The sequence below is a fragment of the Mustela erminea genome, chromosome 9, assembly GCF_009829155.1.
Source record: "Mustela erminea isolate mMusErm1 chromosome 9, mMusErm1.Pri, whole genome shotgun sequence".
NCBI classification, from domain to species: Eukaryota; Metazoa; Chordata; class Mammalia; order Carnivora; family Mustelidae; genus Mustela; species Mustela erminea.
The window spans coordinates 36,272,748-36,297,280 of NC_045622.1; the positions used below are offsets into that span (position 1 = coordinate 36,272,748).

The 24,533-nt window shown below is 38.7% G+C and overlaps 2 protein-coding genes across 16 annotated transcripts in view; one reads left to right on the plus strand and one right to left on the minus strand.

Annotated features, from left to right (window-relative positions):
* The window catches only part of CEP57 (centrosomal protein 57), a 41,269-nt gene extending 23,762 nt beyond the window's left edge, over positions 1–17,507 (minus strand). Inside the window, exons 1-2 of one of the 2 annotated variants that reach the window (XR_004289558.1) lie at positions 16,968–17,507; positions 2,811–2,967 (exon numbers count right to left, since the gene is read on the minus strand). Coding sequence is in view for 1 of the 2 variants with exons in the window: in XM_032360400.1 (XP_032216291.1) it covers positions 2,811–2,967; positions 16,968–17,012 (202 nt within the window). In the remaining variant the exon portion in view is untranslated. The remainder of the gene's footprint in view (positions 1–2,810; positions 2,968–16,967) is intronic. The other variant, XM_032360400.1, reaches the window with a different exon arrangement.
* A 377-nt stretch (positions 17,508–17,884) lies between these two features.
* The window catches only part of FAM76B (family with sequence similarity 76 member B), a 30,037-nt gene continuing 23,388 nt past the window's right edge, over positions 17,885–24,533 (plus strand). For 12 of the 14 annotated variants that reach the window (XR_004289559.1, XR_004289561.1, XR_004289560.1 and 9 more), the window contains exons 1-5: positions 17,886–18,319; positions 19,143–19,207; positions 20,043–20,097; positions 21,180–21,335; positions 23,139–23,338. Coding sequence is in view for 8 of the 14 variants with exons in the window: in XM_032360405.1 (XP_032216296.1) it covers positions 18,233–18,319; positions 19,143–19,207; positions 20,043–20,097; positions 21,180–21,335; positions 23,139–23,338 (563 nt within the window). In the remaining 6 variants the exon portion in view is untranslated. Of the gene's footprint in view, positions 18,320–19,142; positions 19,208–20,042; positions 20,098–21,179; positions 21,336–23,138; positions 23,339–24,533 lie in introns of all 14 variants that reach the window. The other 2 variants (XR_004289562.1, XM_032360402.1) reach the window with 2 other exon arrangements.

Consider the following 24,533-nt stretch of genomic DNA (forward strand, 5'->3'; position numbering starts at 1 on the left):
AAATTAAGACTTCAGTCATTCAAACAGAAGTCTGGTGTTTTGCACAAATATTTTTATTCAATGCTCAACTTACTAACTAAAAACCTCTTACAGGATTATAGTGTCTCAAAGATGAAGATAATAAAGAAAATGTTAATTCAATGGTTAACAAAACAAGTGATAAAATGCTACTCATCTGAACACAGCAGCTAAAGATTTTGGCGATTTAGAAAAATAAAAGCTGTGTAACATACAAACAACATATGGTAAAAAAGCAAAGAATAAATAACTGAAGCCCACAGTGGATAACAAATCTGTTAAGAAACAAGATGGGATTGGGAGGGAGACAAACCATAAGTGACTCTTAATCTCACAAAACAAACTGAGGGTTGCTGGGGAGAGCGGGCTTGCGAGAATGGGGGTGGGGTTATGGACACTGGGGAGGGTATGTGCTTTGGTGAGTGCTGTGAAGTGTGTAAACCTGGCGATTCACAGACCTGTACCCCTGGGGATAAAAATATGTTTATATAAAAAATAAAAAATTAAAAAATTAAAAAAAAACCTGTTAAGATTTAGTAATTATTATTTAAAAAATAAGCACATACAAAAATAATCATGCAACAAAGTTCTAGCAGAAATACAAGGTCTAGGAATCAGATATCAATCCTTCCACTGCAATATTATATCTAGTTCTGATCGTGATCACCTCTATCGAAAGAAACTTAAAAAAAAAGTTCAGAGAAAAGTAATTACTAAAGAATGAAAAGAATAAGAAAAGTGAAATGGGGCAGATTTATTCATACAGGAGAAAGTCAGCAAATGTTTACCCTGTGTGAGTGATAATGCTACATTCTGCTTGTGTGTCACTAATGGTTTTAAAGAACATGTGAGAGAAGAGGGAAAAAGGAGATGAAGAGGAAAGTAAGCAAAAGAAAAAATAATGTGTAAATAGTAAATCAGATCTCTTATCCCTTCAGAGCATGGTGTTGTGAACTGTTTAAGCAATGCCTCAGGATATTCACTATGATCCATTATGCTTTTATAGCATTTTTTGTATCGATCCAATGATATCTACTTTCAGTATGGGACAGCCAGATAAGGAAACCAGTACCTGCTTTCCTATAACAAAAAAATGAAGGCTCTGGATGATTGGTAAAGGACCAACAGAATTTAGAAGAGGTATCTGAGAAGAGCAGGAAGAGGTATGTGTTGGGGAAGCTGGCAGAGAGGAAGATTTCTCAAAATAATTAATACATAATGTGGGTTTTAAAGACTATAATTCCCTAACAGAAAGATTTCAGTAAGAGGGCACAGCAAGAGAAAGACTTATAAGCTTGACATGGCTGGTGTGACAGCCAGAATGGACACCCAAGAATACCTATGTCCTAATCCTTCAATCTCTGAATACCTGATACATGGCAAAAAGGACTTTGGGAAAGGACCCAAAACAGAGAGATATGAAGCATGAAAGACCCATGACCCCTGACTCCTTGAAGGGAGCCATAAAGAAGGCAAAGGAAGGAATGCAGACAGCCTCTAGGAAGAAAGACTGGCCCTAACTAAAAGTTAGCAAGACAATGGAACCTCAGCTCTATCACCACAGGTAACTGAATGCAGCCAAACAATTGAATGAGCTGAGAACAGATTCTTCCCTAAACTCTCTAGTAAGGAACAGAGCCCAGTCAACACCTTGATTTCAGCCTCATAGAATGCTAAACAGAAGACCCTGCTAAGCCCATCCAGATTTCTGCCCTAAAGAAACTGTGTGATGGCCATTTAAAGTTGTGTTAAAGTTGCTGAGCTGTGGTAATCTGTTAAAGCAGCAAGAAAGCTAATATAGATGACAAGTTCTGGGAAAAGATATAGTTCTAAGTAGCCAGAGCAAAGGATATGTGGTAAGGAAGAACAGAAGAGAAGATAGGGATGAAATTGGTAAGGTAGGTAGAGTCTAGATTAAAAAAAACAAAACAAACAAAAAAACCAAACCAAAAAAAAAAAACCCCTGGGACTTTATTATGTAAGACATGGAGAGGTGCTACAATTTGTTTAAAGTAGGAGAGATGATGCAGAATGTTGTTTAAATGGGGTTGAGAGGGAAACCACAGGTTAAGCAATTATTTAGGAGTATATCACAATTATCTATGTAATAGATGACGAAAGTCTAAGCCAAAGCAATAAGAATGAAGAGATATAACCAATACATCTTTGGGATATTTCAGAGGCATAAATACTGATTTTTTGGTTCATGACTCATATTGCATATGACAGAACAGTCCTAGATTTCTCAAAGTATTTAGCCTTGATGATTTAGTGGACAATACTATTTAACAATCAGTGAACAAAAGAAAAGCACTGTATTTTGACAAGGTTAAAAATAGGAAAAGGGGGGACACCTGGGTGGCTCAGTTGGTTAAGCAGCTGCCTTCAGCTCAGGTCATGATCCCAGCGTCCTGGGAAATAGTCCCACATCGGGCTCCTTGCTCGTCAGGGAGCCTGCTTTTCCCTCTGCCTCTGCCTGCCATTCTGTCTGCCTGTGCTCGCTCTCTCTCTCTCTCTCTCTCTGATAAATAAATAAAATCTTAAAAAAAAAATAGGAAAAGGGAAAATAGGTACTCTTCTTTTTTTTTTTTTTTTTGAGTGAAAGTGAGCACATGGGGGGGTGGGGAGGGCTGGGAGATCATGACCTGAGCATAAATCAGGATCTGGATGCTTAACTGACTGAGCCACCCATGTGCCACTCCTCTAATTTTAAAATACCTAGAAGACATAAGAGTTTTAAAGCAGTGGATGAACAAACAATAAAAAACATCCATTTTGTCAGGCTCTATTACCTCTGCTGTTACTTTCTGGATAGGCAAATGTAGGCTTATTTGGGGAGCGTCGTAGATCACTATTAAGGAAAGGCTTATCAGGTGGATATACTACATACGGAGATGAGGAATGGCGAACCATACTTCCATCAGACCTTGAGGGTTCGACTACGATGTTCTGAAAAATAAAAATATAGAAATTACCTTTCAAAATTTTACACTGCAAAAAGGATGTAAATACACACATACACACACACAGAGGTGTGCACGCACGTGTACACACAAACACACACACACACACAATTTGTTCCTGAGAACTGTACAGCTCATGTTCCATTGATGGTGACAACAGAAAAAAGAGAGCTTACTGACCATACACAACAGAATTCAATCACTATTTTAAAATAATAAAACTTTTCTGTGTTTCTTATGTGCATAAATATAGCCATATAACAGACACTGTAAAAAGGAAATAATGTTCAACCTGAATAGAAATGCTGCACAGAAACACTTGAATATGATACTCATAATAAATGTAATATGTTTTACTTAAAAATATGTAGTGTAAAATATAAATTCAGAAAAGTAAATACTGTCTTTTTATAGTATCTGAAACTGCTACAAAATGACTGAATTAATCTCTCTCCAATCAAGTAATTCTTGAATATTTATTAAATGTCCAAGACTCTGTGGTATACAGACAGACAGACATAGTTCTTGCTCCAAAAAATTTATATTTAGAAAAAAAAGGTGGGGGAGAACAATTAGAAATACCAAGTACCCAAGTATAATTGTGGTTTTTTTTTTTTTTTTAAAGATTTGCTTTATTTATTTGAGAGAGAGCATGAGGGGGGAAAAGGTCAGAGGGAAAAGCAGACTCCCCATGGAGCTGGGAGCCTGCCATGGAGCTGGGAGCCTGATGTGGCACTAGATCCTGGAACTCCGGGATCATGACCTGAGCCGAAGGCAGTCGCCCAACCAACTGAGCCACCCAGGCGCCCTCCAAATATAAATTTTAATTCCAAAAAAACACTATTATGAATGAGATTTGGTTCAATTAGGGATTATGTTCCACATGATTTCAGTTTCAGGGGATGCTAACTGTGGTATATTGTTAATTGTAGATGATTTCCTATTGGTAGAGAGACCTAAAGCGGGGAAAGTAATGGACAAACTGAAAGCTAAGGTGGAAAATACAATTATACATGCTGCTCAGAATTCTCATTTATCTTTCTTTCAAATAACCACAGCAAAATCACTTCTCAACTCTTACCTTTGGAGAACTAAACTAGACAGCACAGAACAATCTGTGTCCAGAAAAGCAGAAAGGGACAGTATAATAGTGTACTGTACTTTACTGTACATAAAGAACAATAATGGTAAACAACCTCCTGGAATAAACGAAGGCAATCAAGAAAACCACACAGTATCTAAATCTTATTAAAAATCAAAGACTGTTTCCATGTAAAACCATATAATTTTCTAATTGATTTAAGAAAGCAAATACAAAACTAAACTATGGCTATGAAAACTAAAGAAGAGAGTAAAGACTTGGAAAAGATAGAGGTAAGTCTGAACGTGGTACTCAAGTAAACTGATGTTAAATCAACAGCAAAAAGTGTGTTCACATGCAACAGGACTGAATTGACATTTATCAAACTTTTTGGCAAACTGACATCAGGTTTTTGGAGGTGGCCAGAAAACAGGGTGAGTTTTCAATTCTTAAAATATATTATACTGCCAAAGCTCTTACAAAGCACCATGAATTATCACTTAGCTTAATTTCATATATGATTCTTCCCAGAGAACCTTAGATTTTCATACAACCTACTAGAATCCTATCATTTAACAGCTACCATTCAAAGTAACTGGACAGGAAGTATTCCTTATCAATATATATGTATGAACATAAAATGCCTGCAAATTTACCTAAGATTTTGAAAACAATTTTTATTAGAATTACTGAATACTGTACAGATACTAACAGGACTATGCATAAATAATTTACCTTCGAAAAACCCAAACCAAAAAAAGAAAAAAGAAAAAAAGAAACCATCTTCATTAAATTCACTGCTTGCTAGCTCTTATAAAAACTACCAGTTCAAAATTTATCCTTTCTGAAAACATTTTTTCAAAGCCAACAGGTACAATGAAAAGATGCTCAACATTCATTAGTCATTAGGAAAATGCAAATTAAAACCACAATGAAAGGGGCGCCTGGGTGGCTCAGCTGGTTAAATGCCTGCTTTCTGGCTCAGGTCATGATCTCAGAATCCTGGGATCCTGCCCCACATTGGGCTCTCTGCTCAGTGGGGAGCCTGCTTTTCCCTCTCCCTCTACCCATCATTCCCCCTGCTTGTGGGCACTCTCTCTCTCTGTTAAATAGGTAAATTTTTAAAAAATTGCTTTAAAACCACAATGAGAGATCTCACACCTGTTGAGACTGACCATCATCATAAAGACAAAAGATTACAAAAGCTGTCATAGATACAGAGAAAAAGGAACCTTTTGTGCACTGTTTGTGGAACTGTAAACTGATAGAGCCACTACAGAAAACAATGGAGGATCCTCAAAAAATTACTAATAGAACTACGACATAATCCAGCAATGGGTATATATCCAAAAGAAATGAACACTAACTTGAAGAGTTATTAGCATCTCCATGTTCAGACCATAGCAGCATTACTTAGAAGAGCCAAGACATGGAAGCAATGTGTGTCTGTTGATGGAGGAATGGGTAAAGAAGTTGTGACATATACAATGGAGAATTATTCAGCCATTAAAACACACACACACACGAAAATCCCACCATTTACAAAAGCACAGCTGGACCCTGAAGGCATTATATTAAATGAAGTCACCGTATGAACTCAATCATATGTGGAATCTAAAACAAAAAACCATACTCTATGGAAAAAAATCACACTGGTGGTTACAGAGTTAAAAAATGGGGGAAAAGGGGAGCTGGAGGAAGGTGGTCAAAAGATACAAACTTCCAGTTATAAAATAAATAATTAGTAAGGATGTAATGTACAACATGACAACTACAGCCAACACTACTATATGATATAGAGGGGAGTTGTGAAGGCAGGATATCCTACAAGTTTTCATCATAAGGAAAAAAGTTCTTTTCTTTGTATTCATATGAGAAGATGAATGTTAGCTAAACCTATTTTGGCGACTGATTCACAATATATGTAAATCAAACCATCATGCTGTATGCCTTAAATCTGGATGGTGATATCTGTCAATTATTTCTCAATAAAACTGGGCAAGGGGAGAGATTTATCTTTCAACAAAATTTGTCACATATATATCACCAAAATATTGCTTAGGTTGAGTCAGCAGACAAATGATGAAACTTTATGTTAAAATCTAAGCATATAATAAGATTTTTTTTTTAAAAAAAGCTTTTCTAAATGTAGTCCATTTTCCAAGTCAGCCATCTCATTTTGAATTTTTGAGTTTAAGCAATGAATGTCATTGTTGTTTCAAATGTGTTGACTCAGTGTCTTCATTTGCTACCAGCAGTTTAAATCACAGGAAGAATACATAAATCAAAAGCAAAACAGAAAATAAAATGGCCTGTAAAATTATTTACAAGAACTATTTTGAAATAAAATTAAACCAAGAAATACAAAACTGGCAACTCTTAACATATGCACGCAAATGTATATAATAAAAACAGTAGGGGATAAAATATTGTATATACATATAGCATTATTCAGCCTTAAGAAGAGAAATCCCATTACATGTGACATAATGGATAAACCTGAGGACTTATGCTCGGTGAAATAAGCTAGTCAAAAAAAGAAATACTTTACAATTCTACTTTATTATAATGTGTCCTAAAGTAGTCAAACTCATAGAAACTGAAAGTAGAATGTTGGTTACCAGGACTGGGGAGATTGCAAAGTAGCGCTGTTAAATGGACAGAGAGTTCTGTAAGATGAAAAGTCTAAAGGTGTTTCACCACAGTATTATTATACTTAACATTACTGAACCATATACTTAAAAATGTTTAAGATGGAAAAGTGGTAGGTAAACACCCAAGAAGAATAATATAGCAAGAAAAAAACAGTATGTGTTCTTAATAGCCACGTCTTTCTAAGCGAGAAAAACAATTGGGGATAAGTTGGAAACTTCAGGTAAGAGAAGAACCACAGAAACAATCTAGTATACCCTCCTTGTCTTATAAAAGAGGAAAAAGAGGTTCAAAACAGTAGACTTGCCTACCCCACTCCCAAGCCAATCTCATCCCCTATAGAATCAGAGGTGGTTAACTAAACAAGTATCTAGTTCTCAAAAGAGAACCACCAGCTTATCTACACCTGTTCATACATTTCACCTTCCCTACGCTGAAACAAGGAATGGGGTTTGTTTAACGAACCTATCTCCTCCTACCTGTTCAAAGCCTTGGTTCCTATAAAACCCCTCCCCTCCTGATGCTATTTCTCTCTACAAGATCTCTCACATTGTCATTAAGGACAAAATAAACAAAAGCTTTCCTGAACTTTAGGACTCTCCTCCAGCTCCTGCCTCATTTCTGAGCTTACAACAAAGGCCCTTAAAGTAATTGTTTGTAATTGCTGCAATCTCTTAATCACCCCACCTCTTACCCTCTCCAATCAGACTTGAGTCTTCACCAGTTCACAGAAATAGCTCAGCAAGCTCACCAGGGACTTTTACACTGCTGACTTTGAAGACCTCCCAGAAGCATGTGATACGTATCACTTCATCCCAACACTTTCTTAGAAGATGGACCACACTCTGGTTTTCCTATCAACACAGGCCTCTTCCTAAGAATCTCCTTGGCTCTCTTCTTTCTCTTTCTAAATGCTGAAGTGCTCCAAAGCTTAGTCATTCTACTTCTGGTTTTCTTCTACATGAATTCCTTTGATCTCATCAACTTGTAGGGCTTTGAAAAGCCTTTACTTGCTGAGACTTTCAAGTTTAAATCTGGAATCCAGAGCTCTCTCGCTCTCAAATTTTATATTCACATTAACCTTACTACTCATTATTTCCACCTGGATGGGCACCTCAAATTTTACATGCCTACAACAAATTCTTGAACTAACTCCCAAAACCTGTTCCTCTCCCAGCATACCACAACAATTGGCACCACTATGCACCCAGCTAGCTGTTCAGGTCAAAACCCTTGGACAAAGTCATTTCTCATACATCCCACATCCAATTTTTCATTATATCTTGTTGGGTCTCTGTCTTCAAAATATGTCCAGAAACTCTACAATTTCTCACTAATTCCACTACTAATGCCCTGGTTTACACCACTGTGATCTGTTGTCTGGATTGCCTTAATAGCCTCCTAATCACTCCTGTCTATATCCCCTTAGCCTGTCTCCAAGTAGTAATTATTATGCTTTGTTTTTAAAAAACAAGTATATTAGAGTAATACCCCTAGCTAAAACCCTCCACTAGATTTCCATCACAGAATAAAATCCAAAATTCTCACCATGGTTTACTTGAGAGTGAGTGAATGCGTGTTAAGAGTGCACGTGCAGGAACACGAACAGGGGAAGGGGCAGAGGGAGAACCTCCAGCACACACTCTGCACAGCCTGATATGGGGCTCCAATCTCACTACCTGAGATCATGGCCTGAGGTGAAATGAAGAGTCAGAAGCTCAACTGACTGAGCCACCCAGATGCCTCCTTATCATGGTTTTTATGGCCCCACACACGTATCTGACCTCAGGCTAACTCTGACTTCATTCCCTCCCACTCTTTCTCCACAACCCTCTGTCCCCTCATTATTTCCCAGCTATACTGACCTACTTTTGGATTTCTAAAATGCACAGTACACTTTTTTCTTTTCTAAGTTTACCTGCCTGGAAAGCTCCCTTTCTCATGCCACTCAGTCATCTGTTCAAAAGTCTTGTCAATAAGGCTTTCTCTGACAATAGTACCTAAAGTAGCACCATTCTGTCACTCTGTTGCCTTTACTCTTTTTTAAAAATGCTTATCCCTACTTGATATATTTAGTATCTCTATGCCCTGTGGAATTAAAAAAAAAAAAAAAAGTTTTTGTCTTTGGTTCCTAACACAGAGATTCAAAAACTCCGGGAATTTCTTAAGTGGTGGCTGTCTTTGTTATACCAAGAGTGGGACCCTCTAGACAGCTTCGGGATGAGAGTGAGTAGCCAGAAACCCAACCAAGTGACTAGTATTAGAAATTTCAGCCCCACACCCTGACCTCAGAAGGGAGGGGCTGGAGACTGAGTTCAATTAATAATGGCCAATGACTGACTAAATTTTAAGTACATGATTTATATACTAATAAAAACTCCTGAACAATGAGGTCCCAGGAGCATCCAGAGTGGTCATGGAAGCCCCTTTATATCTTGCCCTATGTGTCTCTTCCATTTGGCTGTTTCTGAGTTGTATCCTCTATAAAAACAAAACAAAACAACCTAACTATAATCATAATTCACTTTCTTGAGTTCTGTGAGTCATTTTAGCAAATTAATAAATGTGAGGAAAAGGGGTCATGGGAACTCCTTCATTTGTAGTTGACTGGGCAGAAGTGCAAAAACCTACCTTCAGCACACCTGGGACTGAAGTAGGGGCAGTCATGTGGGAGCTAGTCCCTTAACCTACGGGGTCTGCACTTTATCCAGCTAGTTAGCAGCAGAACTGAATTGACTGTAGGACACCCAGCTAACACAGGAGAACTGATGCTGGAAAAACATAGTCATTCCCACTGTTTAAGTGGGAATAAAGTTTAAGTTCCAATAAAAACACCTGATAAAGGTATTTAATAAATTTGTTGAGTGAATTCATTATATAATTCCTCTGTAAAACAGGAAAACTTCACTGTCCATAAAACTGAACTCTTTTACTCAAGTATATAAATTATAAAATTATATATATTTATAAAATATAAATTACAAAATATAATTTCCTTTATGCCAAACAGAGAGCATAAATATCATAGAAAGACTGTGCAGAAAGGATTAACATAGCAGACATGAGACTGCTGTACTTAAAGATGTCTGCTTATGAGGTGGTTCTTGGCTGGTATCTGGGAACCTGAATTTTGGGAATGTTCCATGATTGTCAGCAGTCCCCAGGACCAGCCCAAGGTTCGGGGATTTGCTAGATGGACTGAAAGGACTCAGCATATAGTTATACTCATCACTAGGATTTAATATAGCAAAAGGATTCGTAAACAAAATCAGCAAAAGCAAAAGACCCATAGGGGTGAAGTCTGTAAGATACCAGGCACAAGCTTTCAAAATTCCTCTCTAGCTGCTTAAATGATGTGCTTAATTCCTCCAGCAACTAATAGTGACAACTTTTGTGAAGTGTTTTTTCACCAAGGCTCCTTAGACTCAGTGGCCAAAGTTTTCACTGGGGGCTGTCACATTCCTGACTCCCAGAAAGAAAGCAGGTGTTCAGCGTAAGCCACATTGTTTGTACAAACAGTTTAGGCAGAGTGAAGTACTCATCATTTAAAGTTTTATGTTAGTATATGAAATTGTTTCCATTTAAGTCCACAGCTGCCTACCAAGAACTAACCCTGCCAATAGAACTTTCTAAAGATAGCAGATTGATCTGAAATGATAGATTTCAAGTGAATTCTTCTTGCTTTCAGTGCCACATGCCATTCGATCATGGATACCTGAGAACTACTGAAAGGCAAAGGATCTTTCAAGTTGAATTAGGCTCCCCCCAAATATATGTAATATATATCTACATATGCAAAATAAAAACAACACACACCTCAAACTTGCATGGTACTTTAAAATTTACGTATCCGTTATCTTAGTTGATCCTCGTAACAATCCTGACAAGAAAGTATCTTCACTTAGAGTTCAGAAAAATGTATTTTTAAGGACCCTGAACATAGAATCTTCGATTTCTAGATTCTACAGAATTTCTATATTCTATATTCTATATTTTTTCCAAGCACATTCATATTCTCCTGTAGTTATTACAAGAAACCCTGAAGGTAGCAAGTATTATTGTTCCCACTGCAGGTGAAAAAAGCAGGTTAAGAAAAGTTAAACCACACACAGCTACTAAGGAGCCTGAGTCTTACCTAATCAGTATGCTTTTCCAAGACCCCAAGCATTCAATAAATATTTTTCCAACTAAAATGACAGGATTCTAAGAGAAACTTTCAGGATTAAAGGCAAAATGTTTAATCTGACCAATTTCTTCCCTGGTAACTTTAGCTCCTACACTTATGATTCAAGTATTTATGGAACATCTCTGTGTATGGCACTGCATTAAGTATGAAAGATGATAAGAAATTTGTATTATTTGCCTTCTTTTCAAATGGAATGTGCAGGAAGAAATGAGCTGGAAGAAATCAGGTACATAAAAACTTAAATACAATTTAGCAAATCATACTCAACTACACAGAAAAAAATACAGTATGATCAAAATGGGGTCATTCTAGGAATGTTTATGAATGACTGAACATTAGAATATCCATTTTACTTTAATGTGAAAATCTGTATGATCATATGTAAAGTAACCAATAAAATTCAATACCCAGCCATTATTAAAGAACTATTTTCTTACCGTAGTAAGCAAGTTTACAAAAAAACGTGACAACATATATAATGGTACAAAATTTAAAACATTCCTTTTAAATTCAGGAGCAAGTCAAAGATATTTACAAAGCAACTAGTAAATGTCGTGCTGCATTTCATAGCCTGCATATTAAGATAAGAAAAGGATAATAAACGTTAAGACTGAAAACAAAGAATCAAAATTTCACAGGTTAAGATCATCTAAACAGAAAATACCAAAAAATCCTTAATTATTAGAATTAGAGTTTAGGAAAGATTGTTAAGAAAATTAATATGAAAAATGTACATAACAGTTCAATATATCAGTTAGAAAATGCAACTTATGAAAATATATAAAAATGAGCTAGAAATAAATTTAATAAATGATGTACAAGACCTGAAATTATAAAATTTTATGGAAAAATGTTAATGTTCAAAAAAACTGGAATAACAAGACAGGCAGAATACTGTCTTAAAGACATTGGTTACTCCCAAATTAAACTAGAAATTCAATGCAGTTTCAATTGAAATTCCAACAGCAGATATAATTTATAATATATAATTTATAATTTCTATTAAAGAACAGTGGAGGACCAAGAATAGCTAACATTTCTCTTGAAGGAACAAGGAAGATAGGCAGGTACTCTCTAAGAAATATATAAAGGAGAATCATTAATGCAGCGAGTATATAGGGATCGACAAATACAATCATGGAACAAAGAGCCCAGTAAAACAAACATACACATATGGAAATATACTGATAGCTACAAATGCAAACCATTCGGGAAAGATACACCTAATAAGCAATGTTGAAGAAGTTGTGTATTTTTTTTTTTTAAAGATTTTATTTATTTATTTGACAGACAGAGATCACAAGTAGGCAGAGAGACAGGCAGAGAGAGAGGAAGGGAAGCAGGCTCCCTCCTGAGCAGAGAGCCTGATGCGGGGCTCAATCCCAGGACCCTGGGATTATGACCCGAGCCCAAGGCAGAGGCAGGCTTTAACCCACTGAGCCACCCAGATGCCCCTGTATTTTTTTTTTTTAAGATTTTATTCATTTATTTGACAGACAGAGATCACAAGTAGGCAGAGAGGTGGGGTGGGGAGCGGGGGAGGGAAGCAGGCTCCAGAGCCCAATGCGGGGCTCCATCCCAGGACCCTGCGATCATGACCTGAGCTGAAAACAGGGGCTTTAACCCACTGAGCCACTCAGGCGTCCTGAGAAATTGTATATCTTAAGCAGAAAGGTTAAACTAGATCCCTACCTCACAGCACACAAATTAATTTCAAGCATATTAAGGACTTAAAAGGCCCCAACTTTAAAACCTGTATAGAAAAACACAAAAGAATGTCATTAATGTCCTTTGCTGCAAGAATTTCCTTTTTTTTTTTTTTAGATTTTATTTATTTATTTGACAGAGATCACAAGTAGGCAGACAGGCAGGCAGAGAGAGGGAAGAGAGAGAGAGAAAGAGGAAGCAGGCTCTGGGTAGAGCAGAGAGCCCAATGCGGGACTCGATCCCAGGACCCTGAGATCATGACCTGAGCCGAAGGCAGAGGCTTAACCCACTGAGCCACCCAGGCGCCCTGCTTCAAGAATTTCTTAACCAAAAAGCACTAAACATAAAAAGGAAAGACTAATAAATTTTATCCATGAACATCAGGAACTCCCATCAAAAGGTATCTTAGACAAGTGAAAGACAGGCTGAAGAGTAATTAGAATAAAGCTAAACAGGCAAGCATTAACTTCCAGAATGCATAAAGAATGAGTATAAATCAACAGGAAAAGACAAACCAATTAAAGAAAGGCAAAAGGCACAAGCAAGCATTTCACAGAAAAAAAAAAAAACTACAAGTAAAGTTATGAAAAAATAAAAGGTGCATTGTCTACATTGATAAGGGGAGCACAAATGAAAACAAGAACAGGATAGCATTTCATACTCCCTTCTTGGCAAAAATTCAGAAGTGAGACCATACTACATGTTCAAGAGGATATGGATTAAAGGGAATAGCTGCTGGGAACATATTGGTACAATTGCTTTGGAAAACAATTCAGCATTATCAAAGAAAGCCAAAGATGCACCCTCTATGATCCTGCCATTTCAATCACAACTCTATTTGCTGAACTATTTTCTTTCTTTTTCCTCTTCTTCTTTTTTAATGATTATGTCCTTAGTCACTAAACATATTCCACAACCCACCACCGAGTTGGAACCCACAGCCCAACTGGCAGTTTAAACCACGGTTGCCCCTCTCAAACATTTTGGCTTTGGGGACTCCTTTACACTCATAAAAATTACTGAAGATCCCAAAGAGCTTTTTGTTCATGTGGGTTATACCTAGATGTTAACATACTTACTAATTCAAAAATAATACACCCATGATGTTACCATAAATATAATTCTTGAATGAAAACTAACAGCCATCTAAAATATTTAATGAAGAATTTTTTACAGATCTCTTTAATTCTTAATTTTAAAAAAGGCTACGGGATTCATATATTTGCTTCTGCATTCACTCTACTGAATATGCTATTTCGGCTGACACAAAAGAAAATCTGGTCTCCCACAAAGTGGCTGGGTAAGGAAGATAACTGTAGACCCTCTTGGGAGGGCTTCAGGGACCCCCAAAGGTCTTCAGACCATGCTTTGAAAACTGCTACTTTAGAGAAATTTTTGCACTTGTAGAACTTCTAAGGATGTTCACAAGAGAACTATTTTTGAATGGCTGGCAAACTAGTGAGTAACAAAACTGGCTCTGCCATTTACTAGTTGTGTAAACTTGATTTAACCTCTGTGCCTCATCTGGCTCATTTAAAAATGGAAATACTAATTAGTTAATACATGAAAAGCACTTAAAACCATGACTGCCATATAATACTATATATTTTATAATCCCAAAACATAAGCTAGTGGTATGTATGAGAGAAAAGATGTATGAAGAAGCATAAAGGAATTCATTTTATTAATCTCAAAGATAAATCTTTTACATATTTAGTATTAAAAAATCTATGATATATTCATAAAACTTAAGAGGAAAAAAATATGGAGCATATTAATTACAGGGTCTGGTTAAAAAGTCACAGAGACCAATTAGATTAGTTTATTAAGTCCGAAGTGACGTAAGAGTTCTGACTATGGATAGTGGGAAAATAAAAAAGAACTGACAGGAAAGATACTCCTCTATTTCAATTCTATGCTGCCTATACTTCTACTTAATGTCACTGTGCCCAGTTGAAGCTGCTTTCCTGAGGCAGCCACTACTGAAAAGATACATAGCAATCATGTTATATGTTACTGGCTGTTGTTACTCTTCTCACTGCTGTTGCAAAAAATACCTAAAAAACAAAACGAAACAAAAAAACCTGAATGTATCACCTGCTTCCATCTTACTCACATTTGAGATTTACATAGCAGCTGCTTTCTCAAGAATGCTATTTGTGAATTTACCTGTTAAAAATCCTTACCTAGTAAAAGCATCCCTATTTATTATAGCATGCTCCAAGCTGGGTTTATGAGTGTTGAATAAAAAGGAATTTTTTTATATGAATAGTTAATAAATCCTAAAATCTGAGTATGAGTAGGCTCTGAGTTTATGCTGAAGTTTTCAAAGGGTTTTGTGTGTGTGTGTTATTTTATGATCGGCTATTTGCTAAGCTGAATGTTTTAAATTTTGTTGGAAATGTCAGCCTTATTTATGACAGGACAGTTAAACTGTCTGAGGAGGGTCATTTCTGATATACTAATAATCTAAATTTAGTCATTTTTGTTTTTAAACTGACTTCCAAGTTAGTTTGATGTAGCAAGTCAAATTAAGAAGATTGTTGTACTTTTGATTTCCCAAAGATCCTAAATATTTGAAAAGTGTATTCTTGATATTTAGAATCCAAATAAAGCTGAGCTTAATATATAGAAATATATATGCTTTCCTATTGAACACTCCAGGAAATTTATGATCTGGCTACCTTATGGAATAAGGTTTGACAGCACATCCCAATACCAGTGCTCAGCTAAGTGGATTTGGCAGAGTATAGCTCAACTAACATTTGCAGGAGTACTTCTTGCTCAGTCTCCTCAGTCTCCAAGTGCTAAGTTTTGAAAGCAGTGAAGAGCCTTCTTCTCCCATTAAATTTAATTCATCTCAGCTCCTATATAATCTCAACCATCTACTCAGGGACACTTCCTCCTAACAGTTCCTCTTTTTATATTCCCTTTCACTGACCTAATTCCGGAATAAACTCTATGTGCTTCATTCATTCCTTCTTCTCCATCTTCTGACTGCTCTGCAAATTCTACTCCCGTTCTGCAGAAACTCTGAGTTATTTCGGGCCTCATTATCATAAACCTTAAGTCACCAAAAGCTGAAACTGAGGAAAACTGTCTTCCAGAGGTGACTCTGTTCTTAATGCTCCCTAACTTCTTCCCCTTTAGTGTGTAGGACATTAACTTTACCCTGATAGTTCTCTGTTTTCTTCCCTATCGCTCTTTTTTCACGTTTTTACCTACTCCCACAATTCATCTAACCCAACTCTACCACCACACGACTTTTGCTCATTCCTAGTTTCCTGAAAGCCCCTCTTGTCTTGGCATATACCTAGAAATGCCATTGGTGCCTTTTTCTTCTTTTCAGTTCTTGTGACAAGCATTTACAACTCCTTCACCATACAGCTCACCTAGCTAGCTCCATCTTCCCTACCGGGAAACTGTTTCTAGCCTACCAAGAACTGCTAGCCACTCATGCCTAGGTTATTTTAGGACAGCAACACTGATCAATCTGAACTGTGTAACAGCCTGATTACATGCAGTTTCTCCTCAGTGTCGACTCCTTCAGCGCAGAGATTCTACCTCATTCACCTGTGTCATCTTAGATACTCAAAAGTATGCAGGCACTCCGCTTTAGCTGGAAAAAAAAAAAAGGCTATAATGGCTCTTACTTGAGACTCCTCCCATTTTCTGCAGGATCCCAAAGTGCCGGATCTCCAAATACTAAGCACCGACATTGCAATTCGACAAATAATAATGACTGAACTGGCTGGGGGCCCTAGGAGAGGCGAAAACCATGTTCAGGTTCAACTGTCCCTGCCGCCTCTCTAGAAAGGCACGTACACGTTGCAAAGTAATACCGAAGGGGGAAAGCGCGCGCTCTGGGTACGAGCAAGAACAAAGTCCCTGGGAATACGCGAGGGGAGGCACTGTACGCAATGGAATCAGCACAAGCAGCAACTAGTAAGCGCTTCCCACTGAGGACTATTCAACAGCTGCCAGTTAAGGCAATTCTCGAGCCCACCTGGTCTCGGCAAGTTTCCAAGAGGGGCCGTTACACACACGTGACCAAAGCTGCAATGTTTTCGCAAGGCCAGGGCGTGGGTAGACACCCTAGCGAATCCTGGCAAAGTTCGGTAACCTGCGCCTCTAGGCCGGAAGGTGAATGAACAGGGGAAGGAGGCGGGCCAGGCCTGTTTCGAGGTAAGGGTGCAGCCTCGACAGGGGAGCAGGGGGTGTCTGGAGAGCAAGGGGCGACCACGCATCCCTGGCCATTCCCCAGGGTGGGGTGAGACGCTGGGCCCAGAGCGCTCTGAAGGGTGAGGAAAAGCAAAGAGGCGCCAGGACCGAGCCTATTCGAACGTCAGCCGCTTCTTACCGAGATCTGAGAACCAGAGGTCGCAGAGACCGATGCTGCCGCCATCTTCCTGCCTACCGAGAGGACCTCCGCAGCCCTGGGGGGGTCCGGGTTCTCGAGCTTTTCCTCAAGATTCGAGAGCCGCCCACCAGGGGCGACCCTAAGCCGAACCCCTGATGGAAGGGGTTGGGGTGTTGGTGCCCGGTGTAGAAACCCCTGCACACACCCCCACAGGGACGCCCACGCTCAGAGCGCACACGGAAAAGGCAACACGTCCTAACGGACGTCTTGAGTAGCCAATCAAAAAAGCGGACGTCTTCCGGTAGTAGGAGAGATTCCGCCTCTTCCCTCGCTGACGTCACAAGGTAGCGCATCGCTGAAACCGCGGGCGAAGCTAACGCTGCGGGCTACCCCACGGCTCTGAGGGGACTCTACAAAAGGGCGGGCCACAGCGAGGAGGAAACGTGGGCCACGGGTTGTGTTGTCTCCAGTGGCAATTGAATAGAATAACTGAAACAATAAAATGCGAAGTTCAAACACTCCATCCGTTCCCCTGGAGTAGACGCCGGAGAGAGCGTCAGCTCGAGTCGGAGACGCCTCTCCAGGTGAAGTACTTAGCTTTTGACCAATAACAAATAGAATCAGGAGGGACTTTAGTGATTTGATCCAATAGCAGTCAAGGGGTAAAAAAAGTGGAGGCAGAGAGTAAACCTCCACGAACACTTGCCCAATTGGATTGGGGCGTTCTCACTGAAACCTAAGACTGGCTGCTACATACAGGCGCTACTGGCGCCTTTGGGCGGGGCGAGTTTGAAGCGGATTTCGCGCGCTGAGAGCATCGGTCCTTCATTGGCCAGCAACTTCCTCCCTTTGTGGGAGCTTCCAGCGTAGTCGGGGTTATGGGTTGGGAGGAGCGACCGAGTGACGCAGTAGCCATCCCAGCCAATCAGAGATGGGGAAGCGAGGCCGAGAAGGAAGCGGATCCACTGCCGCGCAGCTAAACCGTATCGAGCTATCATCTTCGTCTCCCTCCGCCGCTATAGGGGCCTAAGCGGGAGCGGCTGGGACGGCGTCACTGAGAGGGCTGGGGGCGGAAGTGGAGGCGGAGGGAGACGGTACAGACCGCAGGGCCTTGGGCCTTAGCGGCGAGGCTCTGGTGGGCGCGAGGCAGGGGAGGGGGAGGAGGAGGAGCCCGCGGCCCGGGCGGCGGCGGCGGCGGCGCCCGAGTTCCCCGTAGGGCCCCGCCTCGGAGCGGGCGGCTGTGGAGGAGGAGACTGAGGAGCAGGATGGCGGCCTCGGCCCTGTACGCCTGCACCAAGTGTACCCAGCGCTATCCCTTCGAGGAGCTCTCCCAGGGCCAGCAGCTCTGCAAGGTCCGTGGGCGCTGGGCGGCGGGCGGGCGGGGTTTCCTCGGCCGGAGCCCGAGGGAAGCTGGGTGTCCGCTGCGCTGCAGCCCGGCTCTCTTCTTCTGCGCCTTGGGCGCTTGGAGCTCTTTCTTGCCTCCTCACTCGGGACCCCTTTATCGAGGACGTGGGCATCAGATGGGAGGGGCCCCTGAGAGAAGACAAGATTCTGCCCTCTTCCAGGCGGCCCAGGAGGGGGCCGGGCCCCACCAACATTCAGGGGTCTCGGGTGGGGCTGAGTGAGGCGGCAGCCACCTGTCTATGCCGCAGAAACCCTGGGGTGGAGATATTTTCATCTCGGTTTTCTGCCTGGACTGTCCTCTCCTTCCACCCGGAGGCAGGGGACGGTTTTTGCACTTTCTTGCTAGGAACCTGAAGCCGCAAAGCTGATGGCATCCTTCTTCCCTGTCCAGGAAAGCGAAGCGACTGGTTTGGGGACAGAATGCTCTATGATTTGGAGCTCCTCCCATCCCATTAAAGCCAGGATGCTGTCTGTGAACAACGGTGCAAAATTTTAAGTAGTTTCGCATTTAACCAACCCTTGAAATCGGCCCTGACAGCTTTCTTAATTTGTAGCATACTCCCCACATCAAGTAAAGACAAAGACACCTATGCCTTCCCTAAGGAAATATGCTGTAATTGGCCACTTATATGATAAATTACTCAATTGTGTACGTTGGGGGACAGGTATTATTGATGTTTTAGGAATTTGACTAGGTTGTGTATTAGTTTTCTACCAGAAAAGTGAAATTGGGGACTTTGAGATAGGTACTAATTTATTGTCTTATTACAGGAATGTCGGATTGCGCATCCTATTGTAAAATGTACTTACTGCAGATCAGAATTTCAACAAGAGAGGTTTGTATACTAAACAGTTTTTGATTGTTAAAGACACCGTTGTCTGTAAGGAATACCGGGGGGTCTCATCCCGTATTTGTGGTGAAATATTCTTAAATATGGTTTATTCTCTTAAATTTTAAGTTGTAAACCTTTTATATGTGCCGGGAGAGACTATGTTGATACAAAATTAGTGGCTGTTTTACAATTAGACCTGTTTAGTCTTGTGGACTAAAAACGCAGACATAAAGTTACTGTTAAGCTGTAAAAATGACAAAACATTAGTGCAGACATGGACCTGAAGAAAGGTCTGTATTGTTACCAAGTATCTTCCAAAGTGAAATCTAGTAACTTGTTACCAGTGGAAGAACAGCACATACTTTTTAATAGGGTGATTTCTTGTTAAGGGATCAGAGAGCTTATAAGAGAGTAGCCTAAGGAGAAGAACAAATCATTTCTTCATAAGTAGATTACTGGCATCATAATAGTGGGGAAGGCCCAGAGGAAGGTTAGGTAGGCACTGAGATATAAGGCTGTTCATAAACAATGGCAAATGTGAAGATTTTGGAACTAGATAGGAAACATTAGGAATTTTTGGCCTTTGGTTTTTGTTTCCTTTACTAAAAGATACACAATAAAAATGTGTAAAAACATTTATCATTTATCTAAAGTTAATGAAAGAGGAGAAAATGTGTATAATATGCATCCCTAAGAAGATCCTTGGTCTGTATTAGAGGAAGTTTTAAGAACTACTAAAGCAAATGTCAAATATAAACTGTATTTGCTTTAGTTTGATAGCGTGCTAATTACTTCAGAAAGCTATGTAAATTTGATCTATACTCAATTTCCTTTTCAGCAAAACTAATACAATTTGTAAGAAGTGTGCTCAAAATGTGAAGCAATTTGGCACGGTAAGAATGTTTTACGTTTTTATTTCATGCTATTTTGTTACTAGTCAGTGTTTTTCACAAAATGGACTTTGTAAAAAATATATATGGTTATGTCCTTAAATATTCAAGATATTAAAATATTCCAGGAAAGAAACTTGTTGTAGACTGTCTGATTGGATGACAGTCCAGTCAGAGGATGACAGCGTTTAAAAACAGTACTATTATGTGCATGTTTTGTGTATATTGAATTTCGGTGGGAAGTGTATGATTTTATTCTTCAGAGGCTCAAATAAAACAAACTCCTGGTTATGGAGAACCTCCTTATCTATAAAATTGGCATAATCACACGCCCCTCCCCCCCTTAAGAACCTCTAACAGCTTTTTATGTAGTCGTGCAGTTCAGGCACTTATTCTTAAAAGTCAGGACATTATGCTAGTATAATTTTTTTCTCACATGTATAGGACAGTCATTATTGGTATAGTACTGCCATGATTGGTCAAAGTTCTGGCCTTAAGGTTCTGTAAAATCCTGAATTATTTTTTGAGTATCAAAGAAAATCAAGGTATGTTTGTTACAGTTTAGGTTAAATATGCTTGTGCCAGTTCTTAAGGTGAAAGCTCATGGGTAATGTATATTCATTTCATCATCAATAATGGTATGTGATTAAAAAAAAAAGCTGTTCAATGTTTTTTTAATAAATGAAACTAATGAGAGTAACTAGATTATTAAATTAGTTCATGCTCCTAAATACTGGATGCACGAAACTTTTCTATCAGTGTGTACCTTTATTTTCATTCTTTGAGAACTTTTTCACATATAGCTTTTATATAACATCCGATCATATATACATTTTTGATGACGTTATTTATTTAAGAGAGTTAACAAAAACTTGAATGATTCTAAAAATAAATGTTGGTAAATGAATAGGAACATGAAGAATGTCATTAAATGTGACAGGGTAACATACTTAACAGAAAGCTTTTTATCTCTTTCCTTATTTAGTCCTAGAAATATGCCTGTATACAGGTATATGTTTTATGCAGCAAATTTTTAATTAATTTTTAAATGTTAAAATGTGTTAAAATGTGTATCTGCTTTTCAGCCTAAACCTTGTCAGTACTGTAACATAATTGCTGCATTTATTGGTACAAAGTGTCAGCGTTGTACAAATTCAGAAAAAAAATACGGACCACCTCAGACCTGTGAACAGTGCAAACAACAATGTGCTTTTGATCGAAAGGAGGAAGGAAGAAGAAAGGTATTTATATTATGATATCTTCTGGAAATTAAATGAAACACACAGGTTGGGAGTTATTTTAATGACTACACTACCGCTATATGATGTATCCTTTGAGTCCTTGAAAATGGTTAGATGGAAGTGCAGGAACAGTGCATTTTCTCCATGTTTGCATCATACATAGATTTATGTTGATCAATTGAGATTATTATATTTTTAAAAAATACTCTGTGATAGCTATGCCATACTATTTGGTTGTCTAACATTTTGTTCAGGAAAATTACTAATTGCTTTTAAATTCTTTCAGCTACTTACCCTTTTGCTCGTTACTTGAAGTCACTGGTGTGAAAAAATACCTGATGGCACATTAACACGTATAATTCAAAGTTAGTTTAGTGCCTTTTGACTTGGGGCTCATGTTTTCAACCATTGTTTGTTTTGCTCTGCCTGCAGTGACTTAAAAAGTATGTATGTACCTGTGGCATTCCTCTGCTGGTCGGCATTCACATAGGCCTCCTGTTGTCTGTCAGTTCTGTTGAGTTGGAGGATGACTGTCTCTTTGAGAAGCTCCCCAGGTTCTTCAACAGCAGTATATGTACCCTAGTTGTAAGACATGGCCCTCCAGCAGTTCTTGTGTGAACAAGTAGAAGAAAGAAACTTTGTTTTATTTTTTAGGGCTTAGTCTTAATTTTGGAAAGAAGGCTTTTTTCCTTCCTCTTGACACATGGATGGTTGATCTTCATTTATTCGTGGTAGATAGGTTCTATAAAGTAGCTGTGAACACTGAATTAGTGAATATTGAAGTATTGCTTCTAAAGGGGCATTATAGGATTAGATTCTTGCTCTGGTCACGACATGGTAATCATTCGATCAATACTTAATCTTGTTTTGTGCATGTTTCTCTTCAGAGACATCTTATGTAATATCAATTGTTGTTCAGTTCCACTGAAGTCATGGCAAACAGCACTATATGCCTGACGGAACTTACCTGACATAGTATTTTCTACATAAGGTATATCACAGCTTTCTTGTGCTAAAGAACACTATACATCACTTTTAGCAGTACACTTGGGGACCGTTATAAGTGGTGGAATCACCAATAAGAAAGCACAAATGTAGAAAACATGGCACTAAATAGACCGTGAAAAGAACACTTGTTTATGGTGTAAGAGCTGAAAGAAGACCACAGAGTGTCACCTTGTTAAACCTCTGCAGGGAATGTTTGCTGTCCATCTCCAGAAATGTTTTGCTGCCGCATACATGTTCGTGAATGATCATGAAAGCGCTGCAAGTTGATTTAGGGGTTACAGATAAATTTTAGCAAGTAGGTGGTGAATTTGCAAATGGGAAACCTGGGAATAATGAGAATCAAATGTGTATGTTATTCAAGCTCTCCTTATTTCTATAAACTAACAATTTTCACTGTAGTGGGGATTACTTTGTCATTTTAGTAATTACACAGTGACTTAAGAATTCAGGCCGGTGCTTAGGTAAGATTCTTTGAAGTATGTCAGTTTATGCTTAATTCCCTGTAATAAGAAAATAAACTTTTCTCTCCAAATTAAACCTCAAAATTAATGAACGTCCATAGATCCATCCTCACCAATTTTACGACCTACCAGATGAGCATTTTCCCAAGTTTCATGAAAGTCTTTTATTTTATTTCCATTTTGTAATGATCTTTGTGTGTGTGTATATGCCTGTGTTTGTGTGAGAGAGCGCGCACATGAGTCTGCGTCTGCGCCAGAAGTTGAATAGTTTATTTTTTACTTAAACTCAGTTTATAGGTACATTGAATCTAATACAAATATTTTCTTTAAAAAGGTTGACGGAAAGTTATTATGCTGGCTCTGTACTTTATCATACAAGAGAGTTTTGCAGAAGACAAAAGAACAAAGGAAGAGCCTGGGATCTTCACATTCAAACTCCTCTTCTTCATCTCTTACCGAGAAAGACCAGCATCATTCAAAACATCATCACCACCATCATCACCATCACCATCGTCACAGCAGTAGCCATCACAAGTAAGTACTTCCAAATGATGTTTTCTAAAATCCTCTTGGCATTTAATGCCATGTATTGGTGTTTAACTTTTTGCAAATACTACTTTTGTACAAGTCTAGTTTCTGTTGCACGTGGTAAGCTTCTTGAGTGTTAGGGGCCTTTCCCCTACATTATTCAGTATACAGGTGCACCTTATTTTATCACTTTGTTTTTTTTTATTGTGCTTCAGATACTCGTTTTTTAACAAATTGAAGAGTTGTGATAACCCTGCGTTGAGCAGGTCTGTGGGCACCTTTTTTTTAAAGATTATTTATATATTTATTTGACAGAGAGAGAGAGAGACAGAGATCACAAGTAGGCAGAGAGGCAGGCAGAGAGAGTGGAGGAAGCAGCCTACCTGCTGAGCAGAGAGCCTGATGCAGGACTCAATCCCAGGACCTTGAGGTCATGATGTGAGCTGAAGGCAGCCACTTAACCGATTGAGTCACCCAGCTGCCCCTGCAGGCACCATTTTCCAACAGCGTTTACTCACTTCACATTTCTGTATCACATTTTGGTAATTCTCAACAATATTTCAAACTTTTTCTTTATTAAATTTGTTACAGTGATCTGTGATCAGTGATTCATGACTTGCTGAAAGCTCAGATGATATGAGCATTTTTTTAGCAATAATTTTTTAATTACTTTGTTAAGGTATCTAGTTGTTTTAGGTATAATGCTTTTGCACAATTTAATAGACTATAGTATAATATAAATATAAGTTAGGTGCACTGGGAAACCAGAAATGTGTTTGACTTGCTTTATTGCAGTATTATTTTTATTGCGTGCTCTATAACCCAACCCAAAGTGTCTTTGAGGTAAGCCTGTATAAAATTATACACTTGGAGTTTGTTTAGCTGTTTACCACAAAATAAAGATAGGACCTCTATGGAATTACATAAAATTATGATCATATGAAGTAAAAATACAAGTACACCAGAGTTAATACTTCATTGGTTTTATGTTATTAAAGGCCTCAGTATTCTTCTTTTGTTTAAATAATAGGTAGGATTTACTTGTAAAAGTTATATTTACAGTTAGAAATACAAATTATAGTCATATGCAGTTATATTTACCAGTGACTAGGGTATATAACTTCAGTGTTTTTGTAGATCATGATAGAAACATTCTAAATTTTGAAGTCCAAAAGTGTGAAAAATAATCTTTTAAACTAGC